Source organism: Notothenia coriiceps, unplaced genomic scaffold (assembly GCF_000735185.1).
Source record: "Notothenia coriiceps isolate Sejong01 unplaced genomic scaffold, NC01 NC01_scaffold00026378, whole genome shotgun sequence".
Lineage (NCBI taxonomy): Eukaryota > Metazoa > Chordata > Actinopteri > Perciformes > Nototheniidae > Notothenia > Notothenia coriiceps.
The window spans coordinates 10255-27345 of NW_011359079.1; the positions used below are offsets into that span (position 1 = coordinate 10255).

The 17091-nt window shown below is 41.5% G+C and overlaps 1 protein-coding gene across 1 annotated transcript in view; it reads left to right on the forward strand.

Moving 5' to 3' along the window:
• The window catches only part of LOC104956800 (semaphorin-4B-like), a 17702-nt gene extending 2071 nt beyond the window's left edge, over nt 1–15631 (forward strand). The window contains exons 3-9 of the mRNA XM_010784342.1: nt 9085–9266; nt 9667–9817; nt 10386–10596; nt 10802–10917; nt 11756–11913; nt 13332–13423; nt 14122–15631. Coding sequence (XP_010782644.1) covers nt 9085–9266; nt 9667–9817; nt 10386–10596; nt 10802–10917; nt 11756–11913; nt 13332–13423; nt 14122–14897 — 1686 coding nt within the window. The 3' untranslated portion in view covers nt 14898–15631. The remainder of the gene's footprint in view (nt 1–9084; nt 9267–9666; nt 9818–10385; nt 10597–10801; nt 10918–11755; nt 11914–13331; nt 13424–14121) is intronic.
• Nucleotides 15632–17091: the final 1460 nt, after the last annotated feature.

Here is a 17091-nt window from a genome sequence, read left to right on the forward strand (position 1 = left end):
CGTCTCACAAAACCTCGAACCTTCCTATAATTGCAACAACGAAACACATATTTTAACCTGCTAGCAATACTCGCAGCTATCCCAATTTGATGGCATTAGCCATGCTAGTTTATATTAAAAAATAGCGCTTGGCAGTAACACTCACTGATCTGCCAAGAAAACACAAACCAATAAAACAATAGCCAAACATATTAGAGATATAATGATCTAAACAGAAAACTACACCAACAAACAAAAAACTAAAGGTCATAGATAGAACAAGGACAATACAAGAACATGATTATAAATTAAACATTCAAGAGGATTGCCCATAGACTTATACCATACACGATCATCGTGAAATGAAGCTCTCACATGTGAATATAATACAGGACAACGTGATGTGCGCACTTCACAGCCACCGTACGCACTCATGATCATTTACATCAATGTCAGGCTCTGCCACGGTCTCGTCATAAAATGATACACCCCACGGAAATATAATACGGGCACCAAGTACTAGCAGACAAATTCAGTCGGCTCCTGCAGAGATTGCTATCCAGATCAATCAGGGTCAGTAGCAGCCAGACACCCTAATATGGCAACCTAAAAAAAACTTATCACAACTGAAACAAGACTATAATTTACATATTTATTGGCTTGATTAAGACCTTTCCAGACTTTTAAGAACAAACCAATTGATGACAATCAAACAGTAAAAAATAGACTATACATGCAAAATGCACTGTTGACGTCTCTTTATACATGAATATGTGTTCGGTGTCCAGGGAACTCACCAAAGTCAGAAAACACAACCCCTATATTCCTCCATACCACAAATCTCTAAAAACGGGGCTGCAAAGGGGTCTATACAGACTGATACAGAAAAAATTTTGAACACTTCTGTGACGTCCACAGAAATGGGGCTACGGCTATTGGGCCAACTCCACCAATCAGGAGGAGACAGCCACGGACATTGCCGTTCGAAAGCGCTGGAGACGCTGTAGTACATATGCCAGGCCTGTAGATGGTGCTGTTCTCACAGAATCAGCCCATGAAAAGACAGTGTTAAATTGAGCGAAATGAGGAATGGCTAAAATGCATGATCTGTTTGGTATTTTGAAAAATATGCCTTATATAGGTATGGTTCTACACTATATTATTCAAATATAGCATGATAGGTCCACTTTAAATGGTTAAATGTTAGTGGAAGAGTTGTACAGAATATCTCTTATTTAAAGTCCTATTTTCCATAAATAACATGAGACATAACATCCTGCCAACACAACGTGTGGTTTAGGAAACGATTCATCTGTCTTCTGTCTGTCTGGGTTGTGTAACACTGGAGTCTGCCAAATTGACTGTAAATAGAAGTGTGCCAGCCATAGGTGCCAGCAGACAGAACAACACCCCAGTGGCATTGTATGACCACTAGAGGGAAGCACACATCAATGTATTTTTTATGTTATTCTAACTGAACAAGTGAATCGGATTCTTTTTAGAAAGCAGATCAATTGTTTGGTCATGGGTGTCCCCTATTTGTTGAGCCAGTTTTAAAAGCACTGTTGAAGTTATGTCTCAAATAAAGATTTAAAGGCCTTTTGAAGTGAAAAAGCTTTCATACCATTGTCATGAAGTACACATTTTTATGACTGTCGTGTTCAAGCACAAAGTGCATATTGCAGATGTTTTATAACATTTTTAAGCTACAGCTCAGCCTATTTTTAGTCAATAAGCTATGTGTCTACTTACTGAAATCCAGTGAGTTTTTTCTCAGTTCTCAGATTACAGGGCGTATAATTAAGTCATCAGTGTAGCCTTTTTCCATCTCAGATTCCAGGGGAAGAAGCTGAAAAGCTGAATAGTAATGAGGAACAAATGCACCATCAGCAAGTTGCTTAAATTCAAGAAAATTCAAACCTTATCCGCTATCATCCACGATACTCTGCTTACAGCTTGGACTAGATCTCCCTTAAATCCCAGCATAAGGCCCAACAGACTGACTGTGGGTTCTGGCAAGTTTTCTTAAATCAGACCAAGAGAGGAGCTCAGTGGTAATGAGAGACGCAGAATGCAAAGAAAAGGCAAGTCAGCTCGTCTAATTAAATTCATACAAGAAGCCTCGTCTCTTTATGCCTTCTCTGCTGGATCTGTTGAGATAGGGGAGCAGCGCTGCATGAACATGCATTGTTGTAGCAGAGCTGATGCCACGCTATTTATGATGTTGAATAGTCAAGTGTTAAAGTGCAAATTTGCTTTACATGTTAAATATGGCTTAACATTACTCCACAGCAAGCTAGAGTGCGGTTATTTAATTGAAGAAAAGTCAAATCCTATTTAAACATTTGCACATTAGAAATCCAGTTAGCTACTGTGTGGTATAGAGGTATAGGTCAAATAAAAGCTGTCAATGTATATTATTGAAAATGGTCTTCAAGTCAAAGACCACAAGGGTCAAATATGGATCTGGTACATTTAGTTCCAACCTTGGTGGTCTCTTTAAGATCCAACACTTCACCACACACACAACCGAGCTATGCTACCCCCTTATTACGAGGTCAGTCCCCAACAGTGTAACTCTATGGTTGTGCTCCGCAGCTCAGGTGTGAGTCTGCATGTCCACTGCTAGAAAACAAGGTTAAAAAAACTACATTTTGACCCCGGGGATAAAGTAGTCCCTGAGTGTCGTGAAACCCATTTCCCCAGATTGTACCTCCTCCAGACTGCTGCTGTGATAAGGATTTAGTTCCTCAGGGTGTCCTAAATCCACTTACATAGCACTATCCTCCTGTATTTCGGCCTTTTCTCACTTCATCATCACATTATTCCCCCATCTGAATCACACTTTTGAAAATGTAATAAAGCCAGACTTGCCGATCTTGTGGACGATGAATATAACCAGAGGCAGGTATTATAGTTTCATCGCGCTGAAGGTGAAGACAGTACAGTGTTTTAGTTATGATGGTTTCTGAAAAGCATAAATCTGTGACACTGCTCTGCTGCGACCACTTAGATAATGAAGCAGAGTGCTGGATGTCATAAAACATGAAACCAGCTCCCACTGTGTACACAATGTTTATCACAGAGCCGTCTCGAATACTTAAATCATGATGGAGAAGGAGGTACATCAACTATAACAGATTAGATTGCTGTAATCCCCCTAAAATGTGTCTCACTCTGCTGCGTTTTGAATCAGCTTTGCCCAATGCTAATTACATTTGATGTATTCGTAAATATTTAGTAGCACAATCGTAATTTGAATACCACATGTCTATATATTTCTATATTGACACTAAAGGTTTAATTGCACAGAAGGATAAAATCATTCATGCTTTGAAGTCGGTACCGTACAGTATGCTGCTTGAATCATTTGACTTTTATGACTGCTTCTTGTGTGCATGTTCACCTGACAGTATGATGCTATATGTGTCTACATGAAAAGTGTAATACATTTTTTTTTTTTTAGAGCTAAATAATTGGCCTCTGATTGGCTAAGATATGGTTGTAAATAGTTTCATATGAAAATACAATCCTAAAAGCACATTTTACACACAGTGCTTGGAGTTCATGCAATAGTCTGTAACCTTCCACCCAAAAAAGACACAAAAGCTGCTGAATCAAAGCTAATTTATTAACAGTTATTGTTAGCTTTAAAAAATATAGACTTTTAGGTTAATGTGCCTTTTTTTGGCCTCTGCAGGTTTCTGCTGATTGTCTGGAGATCCCAGGAAGTTACTGCCAAGAAATAGAACCGCACTTTATCACCTGTAAAATTGATAATAGCTATTTTCTACACTTTGTCTGATGTAACATGAGCTTTGAGAACACTCATAGGTGGATTTTGTTACGTTTGTGATACGAGGAGTGAAGCAGGAAGGACCCAAACGCAGATAATACTGATAATACCTTTATTTCAAGGGCTCTTATCGAACATATACACAAGTTATTGAGCCGTTTCCGCTCTACATCCTGAACTCCTCCCTTCGATGCAATGCACTTCCGTTTTGGCAAAACGGAAGTGCATTGCATCGAAGGGAGGAGTTCAGGATGTAGAGCGGAAACGGCTCAATAACTTGTGTATATGTTCGATAAGAGCCCTTGAAATAANTGCTTAAAGTTCAGGCTAATCAACTGTTAAAAACATACTGTTCATATTTTTTGTCTCCGAAAAATAAATGGATGTTTTCAAAGTAAATGGATAATCGTTTTTAATAATCGTGATATCAATTATTGACCCAAATAATCGAGATTATGATTTTTGCCATAATCGAGCAGCCCTACCTGAGATCAGATCAATTAAACGGCCGCCCGCTATAAATGCACTCAGCATCCGTGCCTGACTGTTGCCTCTTGTTCGTGGAGGCAGTGATGTGAGTAATCACGGGGGCAGCATGTAATCTTAAGTGACAGCTTAATGACTTCGTCCTGCAGAACTCTGGCACTCGGAGCTGCGACACCTCTCTCAGCCGGCAGAGCTCCTCCTGGGTTCTATATATGGAAATCATTGACAGAAAGCCCCCAGACTGTGGCAACTTGCTGCAATAGAGACGGAAGAATGGCTTTCTCTGCAATATAAAGCGCCTTTATTTCTCTGGAATGCAGAAGCACTCGTTCCCCTGACAGGAATCTTTTCAGACGCTGTTCAGAGGCAGTACAGTAGGAAGCAGGTGGTTTGATCACCAATTTACTCGGGTAATTCTCACGAACATGAACAAATCTTTGAGATGAGGCTTAGGACTTCCAACCGCTGTCCACTTCCTACTAAGATAAATGCTCTTGTAGTTTGTAAGGATGTGCAAATGAACGCCTTGCAAACACCCTTTTCTATGCATGCAAGCAACCGATATCATAGAACTGCTGCTGGTTTTAAGATAGACTTAAGAAGGACTCATTTTCCAGGGATTTGGGGTATATTAAGACTTAAAGGACAAGTGTCACAAATTGTAACCATGGAAACATTGCTTGTAATTTAAATATAGCTTGTATAACTTCTTAGGCTTTTAATAAGTCAGTTCTTATTTTTGTGAAACACGCATTAGACTAGATCTTTTTTAAATCTGACACTGTGCTACCCCCCTCAGACAGAAAAAAGTCACTTTAACTGACGCTCAACATGGAACTACAGTTCCCATGATGCTTTTGGGGATGTTAACAGCTTTTATGCTATGAGCTACAACTAAGCTCCGTGTATAACATTTGTTACCATTTTGGTACCATTTAATTTATGTTGAAAATAGTGCATCAGTAGTTTCTGATTGCAACATACCTTTGGAGGTACAGAAAGCTATAACTGGATTACTTTGATATTAAAGGAAACTTAAAATAACAGGATGATTTTCAGGCAAATTCTGGGGTTGTAAGAGGCATCTTTTAACAATTCTTAGGGTGATTTATAGATGTTTGTGTGTGATGGGCATCAGCGATATAGATATGTAAGTCACACTGAATCCAAAAATATGCATAATCATGTCTGTGTTTTTAGATCTCACTGAGTTATATGACTCACAGAAGGAGATGCAAATTGCTCCAATCAGGCTCCAAGGGTTTTAAAGCACTGTAATTGCCTTTAAGAGCTGCTGCTGCTGCTGCAGATCTTATTGGTGAGCGAGACAAATCAGCGACCAGCTACAGTAACTCATTTCCTGTTGTTTTCAGAACAGCCGCATGCACCTGCCACATCTCAGTGTCTTTTCGTCCCATCAGACCAATATGAAAGCCTCAAATGTTTTTGAGAAGCCCGCCCTATTGCTGCAGGCTCACATCCCCACCTATTAACATATTCATCTTATTATTTTCCTCAGAATAGTGTCTCATATCTGAACACACACCCTGTGTAGATTAGGTAACGGGCGGTATGAAGGCCCCTCCCTGTTTGGTATAACACACTCTTGCAGACTGACAGAAAGCATGCTCTCTGTTTACATACCCTAAGGCCAAACATGTTAATGTGCTTTTATTTTGATATCTGTAATATTTTGAATATGTTCATCTTGCCAGACGTTTTAAAGAAGCCATGTTTCTCTCGTGAGATATCAAAGGCATTTCAGTTTCCTCCTGCTGGCCTCACTAATGTTTAACTTGGGTTTTCCGAGTAATTCTGCTTCCGAAGTAGTTTTTTCTCCCCCTCTTTCCTATCTGTCCCCCTCCCTTCTTCTGCTCCCTCTTTCTTTTGTTTATTCAGGTGTGCACACTGACTGAGGAAAGCAAGCAGATTATCAACGCAGTGTGGCACTACTTTCTTTACCTTCTTTTCATCTATAAGGAATCTGTAATGCTTGAATGCAGATCAAATATAAGAGAGGTGTAATGCAGAACAAAATAGCGACTGTGTTTTTGTAGAGAAGCTATCGGGGGTGTGGTCGATGCGATTGAGAGTAGCTGCGCAGAGGACAGCTGAGAGCAGGAATGTGGTCTCCTCATTATGAGGAAGGGCTACTACCACAGACTAGTAATTGGCTCTCAGGCCGTGCATCTATCGGCCCCACGAGCTTTCACCTCAGCGTTGAGCAACAAGATCGTTTATGTGTAACAACACAGAGGAGAAAACAGGGAGAGTTATAGTTTTAGCATGTTTTTCATTTCCTCACGGGTCATTCACTTCTGTGCTGTCATGGAGGAGTTGTTTTGTAGACTCGTGCTGATGATATTTCGGCTATTTCACTTAAGTAAAAGTAGAAATACTACAGTGTAAAAATACTCTGTTACAAGTAAAAGGCCCATTTGAAATCTTAAGTAAAAGTACAAAAGTATTGTTATGGAAACAACTTAAAGGTGGGGTAGGTAAGTTTGAGAAACCGGCTCGAGATACACTTTTAGTTATATTCCATGGAATGCTCTTAACATCCCGATAGCAATGAATATCTGAAGTGCTTTGACAAAAGATCCATCTGTGGTAGCCGTAGCGCTGTAAAAAGCACGACCAATCATCTGAGCCGGGGTGCTAGTGAATTAATTTCAGTTTTCCGCACTCTCGCGGAGTGTCATTGTCATCCATGAGTGTTTTTTATGGCTAGTCCGCCCCTGAAAATGTCTATGCAAACGTTATTATTAATAATAATTTTTATTTTTTTTATTTTCCATTTTTATTTTGTAATCATCTCGCGACCCCTACTTTGGGAACCCCTGCTCTAGGAGGAGATTCAGATGATAAGGGGGGGGAGGGGGGGGTGGGTTACCTTGGTTGGTGATTGGCTAATGGTTACACAAGACAACAAAACTTTATGACGTCACAAAGTGGCCAAAATCTGATCAGCTCATTTTCAGACATGTTTTTATATAAATGGATCAGGACAAAAAGAGAGAGAATCTTTTTTCCTGAAGCTTCCAGAGTCTCTTTACACAGAGGGGACACATGTTGATGTAGAAAAGACAGGAACAAGGGGATTTTGCATAATAGTAATGTGTTCATCACAGCTGGTAAAGGTGGAGCTAATTTAAGTAATTTACATACTAGCGCTCAATATCTCTAACCTATAGTTATACTGTATATCATAGTTTATTTATTAGTTTGTTTGTATTTCGTTTTAGCCAATAAGCTGAATCTTTAAACTAACTAGTAACTAATGTTGTCAAATATATGTAGTGGAGTAAAAAGTACAACATTGGAGAAGTATAAAGTATCGTCAAGCAAAGTACAAGTACTCCAAAATCGTACTTAAATACAATACTTGAGTAAATGTACTTCACTTCATTACACCACTGATAGTTTTGAGTTGTATCGTCTCCTCACGGGTCATTCTCTCCTGTTATAAGGAGTTCCTTCTGGTGGTGTTTTGGATCTGAGGCAGGAAACTGTCTTGAGATTGGGCGAGACCACATGCTCTTCCACCTCCTCCTCCCGTGTTTTTCAGCTTGCGAGCTGTACTTGGGAGGAGTTTCTTTCGGTGTGTGTTTACAGATCTTTGATAATTGCCAGTCCAAGCAGAGCAGTCTGATAACTGTTTATCTTTATTTTTAGTGACAGCTTAAAAGGAGTGAATGCCTCCTCTGTTTCCCGGAGGAGAACAGAGGAGAGAACCACTGATGCTGATTTCAAAGCTGTAATTAATAACTAACCATTGTTTGTTTTCCATTTCACTGCCTCCTCTACTTCAAAGAGTGCTAAGGCATCCTTTTTTCATTTAAGCTTTTATTTCCCACATTTTATGGGGAAATGTCCTTTTGTAGTTTGGTACAAATGCAACACCACAGGAAAGGATTGAAATACTGGGAGCTGCATTAAAAGTCCTGGTTTTTATTTGTCCGGTTTATTTCCCCAAAAAGGGTCTTTGCTGCCCCAATATCACTTTCTGACTTCCTTATTTGATCACAACAGCACCATCTGAAGCAGAGACGAGGGATTGCATCTGCAGGTCTTTTCTAACCCCTCTAACTGCTAGATAAATACACCATATCTAATCCTGCTCCACTAAAACATAAGTTTGCTTATTGACAGATTTCTTTGGGATGTTTAAAGTGGACCTATCATGCTATTTTTGAATAATATAGTGTAGGACCATACCTATATAAGGCATATTTATACTTTTTATTTTTCAAAATACCAAACAGATCGTGCATTTTAGCCATTCCTCATTTCGCTCAATTTAACACTGTCTTTGCATGGGCTGATTCTGTGAGAACAGCACCACCTACAGGCCTGGTATATGTACTACAGCGTCTCCAGCGCTTTCCAACGGCAATGTCCGTGTCCATGTGATTGGTGGAGTTGGCCCAATAGCCGTAGCGCCACTTCTGTGACGTCATAGAAGTGTTCAAATCTGGATCAGTCTGTATCAGATCCGTTGCAGCCCCTTTTTAAGAGATTTGGGTATGGAGGAAAATAGAGAGGGTTGTGTTTTCTGACACTTGGTGAGTTCCCTGGAACACCGGGGACACATATTCATGTATACAAGACGTACAAAAGTGCATTTTGCATGATAGGTCCCCTTTAAGTCTAGCTTAAGTACGTATGAGAAGAGTTTGACGCTCGAATGTTTCATCATCAATCTGCTGAATGGAGAAAGTGTCTCGCCTTAAAACTAAGATGTTTTTGTTCCTTGAGCCTTCTTCTTTGTTTTTACATAAAGTCTTCTGTTACATACTATAACACACTTGATCTGTCTGCAGGGTGATAGAGGCGGCGAGCGAGTGCTGCAGAAGAAATGGACGACCTTCCTGAAGGCCCAGCTCCTCTGCTCCCTCCCGGACGACGGCTTCCCCTTCAACATCATCCAGGACATGTTTGTCCTGAAGCCCATGGGAGACAGCTGGGAGAGCACCGTCTTCTATGGCGTCTTCACCTCCCAGTGGTAAGAAACGAGAGGAGGATCCCTTAACGTTGACATACATGTGATGAATCTGAGTTATGGAGCTGTCACCGTTTATGTTTATACACAAACACACAGATACAGCTCACACACACCATGTTGAGCCAGATTTGATTTGATATCTGCACGGAAACTTGGCTAGTTGCCTTTTTCCAACTTGGCTCCTCTGAATTTCGAGCAGCTGTAAGAAGCTCAAACACAAGCCCATGCAACCCCAATGTCTAATTAATGTATCAACAAAATAAAGGTTGTAATACGGGAATCATTCAAGTGCCCACTCTAGCTGCCAGGTAAAGAATGACAACTGCAGAAAGCAGGGATTCGGTGAATAAAAAGGGTTGCATTGAAACAGAAGTAAAATACATGTCTTATGTTGCCACAGGTATAAAGGAGCATCAGGCAGCTCGGCAGTGTGTGCTTTCACCATGGCCCAGGTGGAGAGAGCCTTCAGCGGGCGCTACCGAGAGGTCAACAGGGAGACACAGCAGTGGTACACCTACAACCATCCAGTGCCAGAACCACGGCCCGGGGCGGTGAGTGGAGCACGAAATACCCTGTGAAAAACATGCAATTCAGCTTCTTTTGGTTCAGTCTGTGCATTTGATCTTTCAACTAGCATCAGATTCTATTGAGTCACATGTTTACCGTGTCAAATATCTATTTTGTTATCACATTTGCAAAAAATGTATGCTGCAGTCTCCAACAAAACATTTCTGGTTGTTACGGAGGGCTGTTCAACGGGTTGATTTAAAGCAGATGTTCTCCTTTAATTTTCCAAATCTGCCTTCTTGCTGACAGTTAACTCTTCATAAGTTCCTGGGGCAAAACAAATGCCTAAAAGCTTCAAACTAGTAGATATTTGCTTAGAAAAACACGTTGACAAGCTTATCTTAGTCAATGCAGCAGTTTCAAGGTCTGCTATCGTACAAAACCATGTATCTATTCTTTGTTTCCAATGATACCTCACTCCAATCTTAATGTACTTCATAAGTAAAACCAGACACTATCTTGTCTCGTGATTTATACTTCTAGGTCTACTGGGATAAGCAGTAAACCTGGAATTCATAATTCATATTTCATTTCTAATTTCCTCCCTTACAGTGTGTAACCAACCACGCCAGGCAAATGGGTATCCAGTCGTCCTTGCACATGCCCGACAAAGTACTAAACTTCGTCAAGGACCATTTCCTGATGGACAGTGTGATCCGCAGCGCCCCCCTGCTGCTGAAACGCAACGTCCGCTACACACAGATCGCCGTGCACAAGATCCAAGGCATGGAGAGGGCCTACGACGTGCTCTTCATCGGAACAGGTGCGGCTCATTACACAACTACTTATTTATTATTTGTGGGTCTTTCCTTAAATCATCAAAAAGAAAAATAACATGACAAGGTATTCTCCCAGTATGCTCAAACTTAAACTGTGATTTCACAACAGTAGAAAATGGCTTCCTTCCCCTTCAAGCTGTCCCCTGCCTACAGTATAAGTCTCTTCTACTTGTCCCCTGTGTCTCCCAGATGATGGAAAGCTCCATAAAGCCATCAATGCCAACGATAAAATGCACATCATAGAGGAGATGATTCTGTTTCCTGAGCCTCAGCCTGTGCAACACATCGAACTCGATCCTCAGAGGGTAAATCTCACCTCCTAATACTAATCTATAATCATTGTTGTCATACTGGTTTGTGTCAGTTCATTTTTAATGTTCTGTTTACCTTTTCTACACGTAAACTCTCAAGTAATAAAATTGCGGAGGAGCTGGATTTACCGGAGCTGGCTACAGGAATTTTCTTTCCACAGCGGCCGGTCCATTGAGTTTTCCTGGAAGCTGTAGCGAGTTCTTAGTTTCTGATCCTCCCTGGCATTTTCCCCGGAGCTGCATTTCATTACCTTTCTCTCTTTTATTACATAATGGCAGCCAAACAGCAATCTTATCTAAGATTATGTAATTCTAATATAGTCCAAGATACTTTTGTGAGTATATTCTTAGCTCCAAATAGGGATATGAGGGACAGACGTGATCCACATGATGTATATCTTATATACTGGTAGATAACATAGCCTAAATATAGTCTGCCGTTTTGGGAACAGGGTGGTGTAATGTATGTCAGCATCACGTTCATGGAGCAAATGCATTTCTGGATAATAGCCCTTCAGCACAATGATACATAATGAGTTAAAAGTGAGGTTGATATAATGAAGTAAATGACAATGCTCTGTAGAGACCACTTGAGCACCGCTGCCATATGTTTTTGATCACAATCAAATGACTTGGCTGGCATCAAGTAAGAGAACAGCTGGCCAGAGTTAGTACTTTGTTTAGGTTTTATTCTTCTGTTTGTCTTGAGTAATTATTTTGGCATGGTTTGTCCTTTTGAAATCAGGATAAGTAACCCAAAGCATACGCTCTGTTCAGCCCTTTAACCTTTGTGATGAGGAATGAGTATCACATGTGTTTGTCTCATCCGCAGGGTCTGTTGTTTGTGTCGTCAAACTCTGGGCTGGTGGAGGTTCCTGTGGCAAACTGCTCCAACTACCTGAGCTGTGGAGAGTGTGTGTTGTCCCGAGACCCATACTGCGCCTGGACCGGGCGGCTGTGCCGGGACGTCAGGATGGCTCCACCTGACAGGTGAGCGCTCACACACAGACACAGATTTTTTCCATCTTCCTTTGCTCATTGTTTGTGTATTCCTCCATTATGGCACTCTAATAGATTTAGACTTGACCAAGGACTCCAGACTTGACTTATCTTGCCTGAAATAGACTTCTAAATGTATCTGGCCCTCTGTATTAAAACAAAAAGTATCTTTTACTTTGAGTAGTTTATAGACCAGGTGCTTTTCTTTGAATTTTTACTTTTCATAGGAGCATTTGCGCTTTTACTTAAAGGGAACCTAGAATGCAAAATGTACTTTTTGATGTCTTTTATACATAAATATGTGTCCCCGGTGAGTCAGGGAACTCACGCAGCGTCAGAAAATAAAACCCTCTCTCTTTTCCTCCGTACCCAAATCTAAAAACGGGGCTACAACGGAGCTGATCAAGATTTGCGTCCGATATGGCGTATTATCGGAAATGTATGCTGGCTTTACGCCCACGGCCCAATCAGAAAGTTGCTATCAGAAACAATGCCCGACTGTTTTGGACGTAATATGGTCGGTGTGTTCACATTAGCATCGCTAACACTCAGAGCTAACCTGTACTGGAGAGCATGTGTGTGAAGAAGCAGGAAATAAAAAGGAACTCACCTTGTGGTATAACCGGCAAGAGAGAAAGCCTTTGAGCTCCATACTGTTTCAGAAAGAATGCTTGATAATCCATGATATGGTGTTTCATCCACCGCCCAGAGATCTGTCGGCAGAATCTCAGACCCTGCGATGGAGCCAGCACCTCAGTGTTCTCATTGCTCATCACAATAGCTTTATGGGGCTGACAGATCTGCTTTGGGCTATTTTCCTGAGCAAAACACTTCATAGACATGTTTTTTATATATTTGTATATATCTGAGACCTATGCTATTGCCTAAAAATAGCATGATAGGTGACCTTTAAAGTGAAGATTGTTAGTACTCATCTCTGCTTTGAAGTCAATTCATTTCAACTTCCAGCTTTGAGAGTACATCCATCTTTTCTAGAAAGGTATTCTAGTTGTTTATTTCTTTAGGTGATTTAGTTGCAAGTTATAAATTCAACTTCCTTGCCTTTCACCAGTGCACTGCATTCAGGCGTTGACATTTCAATGGCATTTGGTTCCAAATTGAGGAATATTTGGAAAAGCTTTTTTTCCTCTGTCAACATTCACATTGACACATTTTTAAGAACAAGTATTAAAACCTCCTTTTCAGGTTAGAAAATGCATGCAAAGTTCCTATTGATTTTGTTGACAAGCAAGCTTTTAAAAGAAGATTGTTTTCTTCGTCATGCTGATGGAGCTGTACTTCAGGTGAAACAATGACAGACTTACAGAGGGTTAAACAACTGCAGCAGGTTCCTCTCATTACAGCTGCCATCCCTCACACTGTTGTTTTTGTGGTGTGTGTTGTCTCAGTCACTGGCAGCAGGATGTGGAGGAGGCGGACACATCAGCGATCTGTAACCGGACGATCCCCAGCGCCAGAGCTGCCCGACCAGCCGCTTCTCGTGAGTGGGCGCTCTTTGTGTAGTGCTCTGTAATTAAAGTGTTTTTACCTACTGGACACCACAACAACACAAATATTAGCTTATTTGTATGAGTGCAGGTAAAAGCAAACACTTCTCGGTGTAACTATTCACTTGAATCATCATCTTAATATGCAGTCATATATATACTGTTTAATACAGTAAATAATTCCTTATCCACAAAAATCTCTTTCTCTCTCATCTAAAAAAAAATAACACACAGATTCTTTATGAGGAAAATGTGTTTATTTGTTATTTTATAAAACAAAAATAGGCCGGGCACATGAGGAAATCTGTGACTGCTGTATTTGAGTCTGCCTCCTTTAAAATGACTGACAGAGTGCTCTACCTCCCCTGATAGTGTGTGATATTTTTAATTAGCACCTATGGGAAATATAAACTCAATAAATAGTTCCATCTTTTAAAACTGCCGGTACCCCAGGTGGTAAGATTTGATGTTAAACAAAGTACAACATGTTTATTTGTGAGCTTTAAAGGTGCTAGTAGGCAGGTTGTGTTACCTCTGGACCGAGCAAGACTTGTAACGCTGTTTTGGCTCTAGCCTTTAAATGGACAAATGTGAAAAGGGTCAAGATTTGAACTGTTCCTTACGGTTTAATGAACTGAAACTTTAGGTCATTTAAAGCTATATTGTCTCCTTTTTTCATACGTATTTATAGGTGGCTCCCAATGCAAGCTCATCACACTCCCAATCAACACTTTCAAAGTCCTGCCCTGTAAGTCGCGGTCCAACCTGGCGCAGAGGAGGTGGAGCTACAGTGACGCGGCCAGCCAGTTCCTGTACGCCACTCCAGAGGGAAACCTGGTGGTGGTGGCGCAGGCCGACAGGGTGGAGACCTACGAGTGCTGGTCCGAAGAGGAGGGTTTCCGCCAGCTGTTGGCCAACTACTGTGTGAGGGCGGAGCCTCGCCAGGAGAGCACCACTCTGATTGGTCACTCGCGCACACCGCACATTGAGCAAGAGGAGAGCATCATCCTGCCGGGCGAGGCTCGCTCGGGGCAGGTCCTCCACACCAAGACGTACTGGAACGAGCTGATCGTGGTGTGCGGCCTGCTGGCCTTCTCCCTCGTGGTCTTCTCCCTGTTCGTCATCTACAGGAACCGAGACCACATGAAGTCCATGCTGAAGCAAGGCGAGTGCCCTAACATGCAGCAGAAGAAGCCGAGGATTGTGGGAAAGCCCGCTGAGAGCTTACCCCTAAACGGTAGCACCATCCCCGTTTCCACTTCTGATCACAAGGGCTACCAGACGTTAAACGACAACTACATCTGCAGCACGCCCACGCACGAGTCCTCGCCCGACAACAGCAAGAGCTTCTCCGAGGCCTCCGACAGGCGGCCGCTCAATGTGAAGGAGAGCCACGTGGAGTATTCCCCGACCTGCCCCCGGCCCAGAGTGAGGCTAGGCTCCGAGATCAAAGACTCTATCGTATGAGAGCACAGTGTTCGCTAAAAAAAAAGTTGCCCCCCTGTATCTCCATGAGGGATATAGGCCGCCGAGCAAAGGAGAGGAGACCCTGACATCCCTCTACATCACAGCACATCCTTTATTTCAGTCATCTTTTGTTCTGTGATCAATGCGGAGGTCATTTCTTTAACCATTTCCACTCCCAAGCCAGAGGTTGGTCTGGTGCGATGCATAAGGCAGGCCCAGGATCAACAGTCATGGCAGCTGCTCAGAATATAACTCTTTGTCATTCTCACGGCCACTGATGTGTGTGAGGCTGGGCAATATGAGGAAGAAAAACACCAGAGTAACTAGAAGACCTTCTTCTGATATCAATATGTATCACCATATTACTTAATGTATGCAAGATCCAGCATTAAAATGTCTACTTGATGTCCATTAAATGACAAATAATTTATGAATATTGATAGGTTTCCCAGCCTTATTTAAGTACCTGTAACACATGCCCTGCAGAAGATGTACTTCTGTTATTATGCACACTAGAACCAAGCTACAGCTACATGGTCACCAAGAGTTCAGGTTTAGGAGAATATAACATCTTTTGCATATTCATTTATGATCCATCGTTATGGAAGTCAAGAGCACGTGTTCCCTTTTTGCTGAATAAATGCCACGAGTGTATGAGGATCAAGATGATGAGGCTGATCAGGAGAAGACGCCACATGCTCTTGGAAAAAACATTAAAAGGACTATAACTAAAAGAAGGATGATCATAAGTTATGCTCCAGGGCCTGAATACTGACATTTACCTCCTGAATGTATGTTGTTGTTCAAAGGATCATTCACACATCACCCCACCATGGACCATGGACATCTCTGAGGCAGCCATGTTCTTCAGTATTAACCTGATGGCCTCTTAAAATAAATATGGAAAAGAGACCTGACATTGTTACGTCAGTCAAGGCGGACTTTACAAGCACAGAGATCCAAGAAAAGAAAAAAAGGAACGTCCACATCCCCTCCATCTTCAGGGCAGCAGCAAAAATCATCATGTGCACTGTGCCAAAAAAACAACTTGATTGTCTTATCTAATGCAATAGTGCCATTCTGTTATGACCACTCCATGCTTTGCGTTAGCATTGATCACTGTCGAAGAGCACATGGTGGAGGAACCAGAAGTGGGTTTCACAAAAAGCGGCACTAATAATAAACAAATGTGAAGTGCACAGATGGACATTTCTCGAAGACTGTTAGCTCATGACGAACTTTTCAGACTGTGTTGAGCAAAAATAATTGACGTTCACGGAGAATCTGAACTGGGGCCAAAGGAGGAAGGTTTCGTCAGGTGAGAAAATATTCCAGTTTTTCCTTTAGCTACCCTCAAAGGACTTATTTGCCTTCTTACTATACACTGAAACATACAGGTACAACTAGTTTGACGAGCGCTAGAAACACAAACTGTTCATCTAAGCGCCAATAACTCAAAATGAACAACTATTAATAACTGTCTCCGTAGTGAAGGGATGATATTTCATGTTATCTTTTCCACACTGCAGCTGCACTATGTAGTGACGTAGTTGCACAGAGCGCTGTATAGGCTCAATATACCCCCCCCCGCCTCCCCAGCAGGTTACATCTCTAACATACATGGCGTTCCCCGCACTCAGTCAGATGTCATTGCGATGGTAATGTGAAAGCACAAGTAATCAGGGTCTTGAATACCTACAGGTTTGCACATGTCAATAAAATCAGAGCGTTCTCTACTGAGAGACATGAGGTGTAGCTGCTGAGGAAAATGATTAGTAGAAATCACAGGGACCAGTGCAGCCATGACGACGAACACATTGCACCCACATAGCTTGGACTTTTGAGACTTAACAAGCAGAATTTCCCAAAGATGTAGGATGCTGATTGTGTTGTGTAAATCTGAAAGAGAAACATTTACACGGCCATAGAGACGATATGGCACCACATGTCTTAGAATACATCGCCAATTCACTGTATTGATCAAGTAAGCCTACAGTATATATTCCAGTATCAAACAGAATAAACCTTTTTGCTATGAACAACACTGAGCAGATGACGAAGTGTTATGTAACTGCTACAAGTTGACAAAGTAATTGCACAGCATACTGCGCAACAGCGGTCAGTGTTTCCTTTTCGTTCGATTTTGTTGTGTATATACAGTATCTGTGCTTAATATTGTGTGTTTTTCAAGGGA